This window comes from Oncorhynchus mykiss, chromosome 14 (genome assembly GCF_013265735.2).
Source record: "Oncorhynchus mykiss isolate Arlee chromosome 14, USDA_OmykA_1.1, whole genome shotgun sequence".
In the NCBI taxonomy this organism is placed as follows: Eukaryota; Metazoa; Chordata; class Actinopteri; order Salmoniformes; family Salmonidae; genus Oncorhynchus; species Oncorhynchus mykiss.
In genome coordinates, this window is record NC_048578.1 from 15368927 (window position 1) to 15373313 (window position 4387).

The following is a 4387-nucleotide window of genomic DNA, read 5'->3' on the forward strand; positions in this document are numbered from 1 at the left end:
CAATGTAAAGTGCCCATGTAAGACTTGACCAGTTGAGCACAAAGTAGCCTGTTTATCTGTAATAATAAGTATTGCTATGGTTATTTAATTGTTAATACATTAATATTAGAAATAATTACACTCACACGTTTCGCCCTTCTTCGTTTAGCTGACATTTGATTAAACAAATGAATCTGAGCATTTGTAACAAAAGACTGCCTCCGGAAAACTGCTTATTCTATTTTGCGGTACAGATATTCCAGCATTCCTCTTGCATTTGTATGAAAAACATCAAATGAAAGCCGTTCATTTAACGTTGTTAGACTAAGGTAACGACGTGATAAATATGGATTTTTACATATATTATCGAATGACATGTAAACGAAAGCTTGGTTTTATTTGCCACATACCAATTATGTATCATTATTTCTATCCAAGCTTCTGTAACATTTGTTGTTCATGTAGACTGCTAAATAGTTTCCTTTTCAAAACATTGTGATGTGTGTGATGAGGCAAGCAGTGAATCAGATGCCTTATATCGCGTTGTGGGTCACACTGTTCTTTACCCTAACCTAGAAAAAAAAACCTGTAGGCCTATCTGGCAAGGTCTGGCTGAGTCACTCCATAATGCACCTATAAAAATCTAGTTGACTTTTCAACCACAACGATTCCAAGCGATTACACCAATTGTGTGCACTGTCTGAAAAAACTCCCTTGATCTGGTTGCAAGTGTTACAAATGTGCCGAGAGATATTCAAGCAGACTGCAGTTAGAACAGCAAGGATGCGGGGGAGAAAGGCAACAACCCTCCTATTTCCACTGCCTACTATTGAGATTTATTCATTAGGAACCCAATGCTAATCAATTGCTATTCATGGTCGTTTTTCCAAAACACACCCATTTTCAGAGACGCAGATGCGTGCCATTATTGCTACCGGCTCAGTAAAAACTGTTTATGTACGGTAAGGCGGGTTAACCTAATCAATCATGTTGACCACTTTGTGTTAAAGACCATTCTTAAACCATATGGCAGTGGAGTAGTCGCAACATTCTTTTCTGCTGCCCCGGGTCCTTACCAACTGTCAGGAAGGGAGTAAAAAGGAAGAGCTTGTTTAACTCCCGCTAATTGTGAAACTTTACGCAGAAAGCCACTTTCCACACAAAGAGCAGTAGGCCTTCAATCAACAGAAGGATATTCAGATGTTGAAATCACGTGTAATAACCAATATTTTGATATTACCATAAGGAAAACAATATTCAATTCTAGATAAATATTTACGATAATAAAATGTTGCCTTGCCATTGTGTTATGTCACAAATTGTAGACTAAACCAATACACATCGAGACAGAGGTAATTGCATATAATATCATGAAATATCATACCCTTTATTTACATATTATTGATTAAATAGAATGGTACAATAAAATTAGGCATTCGTTATTTAATTTGTATACAGAACGTATAGCGTGTAAAAGTTTTGGCATATGTTTCACTGGATATTGATAATGAATTTTTACATGACTCCTATTGCTTGGAAACACTGTTTTTTTTGAATAAAATGTACATCAAGATTGATCCTACGCTCCACTTACATGGGCATTTTAAAAGTTACAATTGGATCTGAACTTGGGGACATTCGAGTTGAAAATATTTAATGTCCTTTAGCAGCTGAAAACGGATGAATAGTTAAAAAAAATTGCACCCCCCCCCCCAAAAAAAAGATACATAGAGAAGAAAAACACACACTTTGCAGTCTTGATCGTGTACTTTAACACTAAGTATGTTTCTTTACTTATTGAAATAAATATGTATTCCTCAAATAAATGGGTGAAATTGAAACGGGGACATCTAGAAGGCTTTACAGTCCCATTAATGTAATTAAAATGGAGAAGAGGAGAAAGAAAACGTTCCTTTTAAGTTTAACTGCTATCAACGTCAATATCCGTGCAAACGTTTTGAAAATTGCGCTTTCTTAAAACATGGGCCTACTGTCAATCGTCCACCTCAATCTCTTCGTCCTCCTCTGAGAATTCGTCCGTGGTTTGGTCTCTGGATGAGGAGGGGGACTGAGGAAATGCTCCGTGTCCCTGTGACGACGGGGAGATGCTAGGGGATATTGCTCCAGAGCTTCCTTGCAGGTCGTCAATGTCTTCCATGTTGACTAGCTTTTGCAGGGTTTGTGGTGGGACTTTTTTGAGCGACTCCACGTCTGCTTTCATCTCTTCCAAGTCTCTCTTGAGCTTGGCCCGTCTGTTCTGAAACCAGGTGATGACCTGAGCGTTGGTTAGCCCCAATTGCTGAGCTATCTGGTCTCGATCGGCCGGAGACAGGTATTTCTGGTACAAAAAGCGCTTCTCAAGTTCATATATCTGATGGTTGGTGAAAGCTGTCCGGGACTTTCTCCTCTTTTTTGAGGTTTGCCTCTGTCCAAAGGCGTTTACATGCTCACGGCCTTTAGGGAAACGGAAATACAGAGTCACTTTCCAAAACAATATCAGAACAATATGTCTACAAGTGTCCTAAAGTGTGCCATGATAGAATCAGCAGCGTTGTAATTGAAGTCTTGTTTTATCGAATATGTAAAGCAGTTGCAAACAATTGTTATTATTATTTTGGGTAAGGTTTGGTAATAACTTGCGTACAGCATTCTATAGAGACAATATGCAACGAATAACAGATTCATGTTTTACACTGTCCATGCACCATTAGGATTAAAATATTTATCAATATCAGGATTGAAATAAATAACATGCTACCCAATAAAACAACCTATAAAACGTTGACACTTAATTACATTTTAAACCAGGAAGCACAATAGAACATGCCAGTTTAGAGGCCTCCTTTCCACCCCAATAAATGGCAGGTTTCCTTATAGCCTACTGTTAAGTATCGCACAAATAAAATTAAACTATGAAATAATAGCCAGGGATAGATAACATCACACAGACTAGGCTTGGCAATAGCTTGACACATATTGCAATGCCTTTAGAACCACACTCACTGTAAACGTTTGATAACAGTTGACACGATAGGTTATCAGCAACGGCTATTTCGATGATTATGCATGTTTAAGCAATACAATCACTCACTGAATCTGTAAATGTAAATATTAAAACGTTATGTCAATATTGAATATGAATCATTACCTTCAGCTGCTTGTATAACGCTGACTTCCAGACCTTTAAATGTTTTGCTGGCTAGTTCCTCCAGAGCGCATAACGGCGAAGAGGGAGTGCTAATACCGTTCCTTGCTGCATTTGAGCCGGACACTTTTTCAATAACTCTCGGCGGACAGAGATTTGCAACTGACTTCTTCACAGAGGGTTTGCTTAGGATATCCTCAATGCTGAACGGCGTCAGAGGCTTGTTTGAGTTGGCCGGGGGTGGAAGCTGGTCCAAGGGACCCCGTCTCCTCTCCTCACCGCTGGACTGCAACACCGAGCCTGCCTTCATGTCTTTACTGGAGGTCATTGCAGTCCCAAGGAATTACTGCTGACAAAGACTGATTATTTCATTCAAATGGTCGTTCAAACGTCCACAAGTGTTTCCTTCAATTGTCGTCTTCTTCGCAGCCCACTTTTTAGCACTTTCAGTCGAATTATGCAACTACACCTTTCTAAAAATGTTTCTCCAAAATAACCATGGTTCGGGCGTAGGTTGCAGTTTCACAGGCAACCAAATCGTATTTCCTTGCAGAGAGAGACAGTTCCTCTGCGAAGTTCCATGGAGATCTTTAGAAAGTATAACTGTACTGGCTGGGGGCGATTCCCTGCAAGGAATAAGCTGTCTCAAGGAACAAGAAAAAGCAAGCAACCGCTAACGAGTTATTGTTGATTGGGCGAAGTTCAATTAGAGAAACACTAGCTACACTACTTGCTGACCCGCTGCTGCGTCTTAAAGGGCCAGACCATTATAATTAATTGGACGCGAGAAGAGGAGGAGTTTCGCCTCAGCAATGTTGGGGATGTTTGAGGAGCGGGAGATGGCTTGAAATGTTCATGTATCTTCCGCCCCCCCTTCCCACAGGCAACATGCTATCCGTGTATTCCTCTGGAAAGGGAGTTGATGTTCATTTAAACAATGCCATAAGCATTCTTGTGTATAATGGTCATCTCTGTATTATTATGGTACACAGTAGGCCTAATTGAGTGATATAAAAAGAAACGGCACTATTGGCACCCTTGTAGCTTAATCATACAAAATGATACGAGAGATTTGAAGGCACTTATGATTCGGAGACAAAAGGATTGGTGGATAATGTGAGTGCTAGCAACCCCAAAAGCTTGAACAGGGTAGGCAACATCAAACTGCTCACTGCACGGTTAGTCTAATTTTCAATTATGCAATATAGTAAGCTAACGCAGGTTACTCAAATGCAGTAAAATGACTTTTGCAATGTGACAAAT

At 39.7% G+C, this 4387-nt stretch overlaps 1 protein-coding gene across 1 annotated transcript; it reads right to left on the reverse strand.

The window, feature by feature from the left end:
• Positions 1-1334: 1334 nt before the first annotated feature.
• On the reverse strand, positions 1335-3880 carry lbx2 (ladybird homeobox 2). Its single transcript, XM_021561350.2, has 2 exons — positions 3128-3880; positions 1335-2433 (listed from the first exon to the last, which is right to left on the reverse strand). Exons 1-2 carry the CDS (start codon positions 3450-3452, stop codon positions 1973-1975), a joined length of 786 nt encoding a protein of 261 aa, XP_021417025.1. The 5' UTR covers positions 3453-3880; the 3' UTR covers positions 1335-1972.
• Positions 3881-4387: the final 507 nt, after the last annotated feature.

Bases quoted from the DNA above. Each gene is read 5' to 3' on its own strand.
- lbx2 (XM_021561350.2), bottom strand. From the start codon at position 3,452: ATGACCTCCAGTAAAGACATGAAGGCAGGCTCGGTGTTGCAGTCCAGC. The intron at 2,434-3,127 runs GTAATGATTCAT...GTTTCCCTAAAG, and splicing joins CGTTATACAAGCAGCTGAAG to GCCGTGAGCATGTAAACGCC.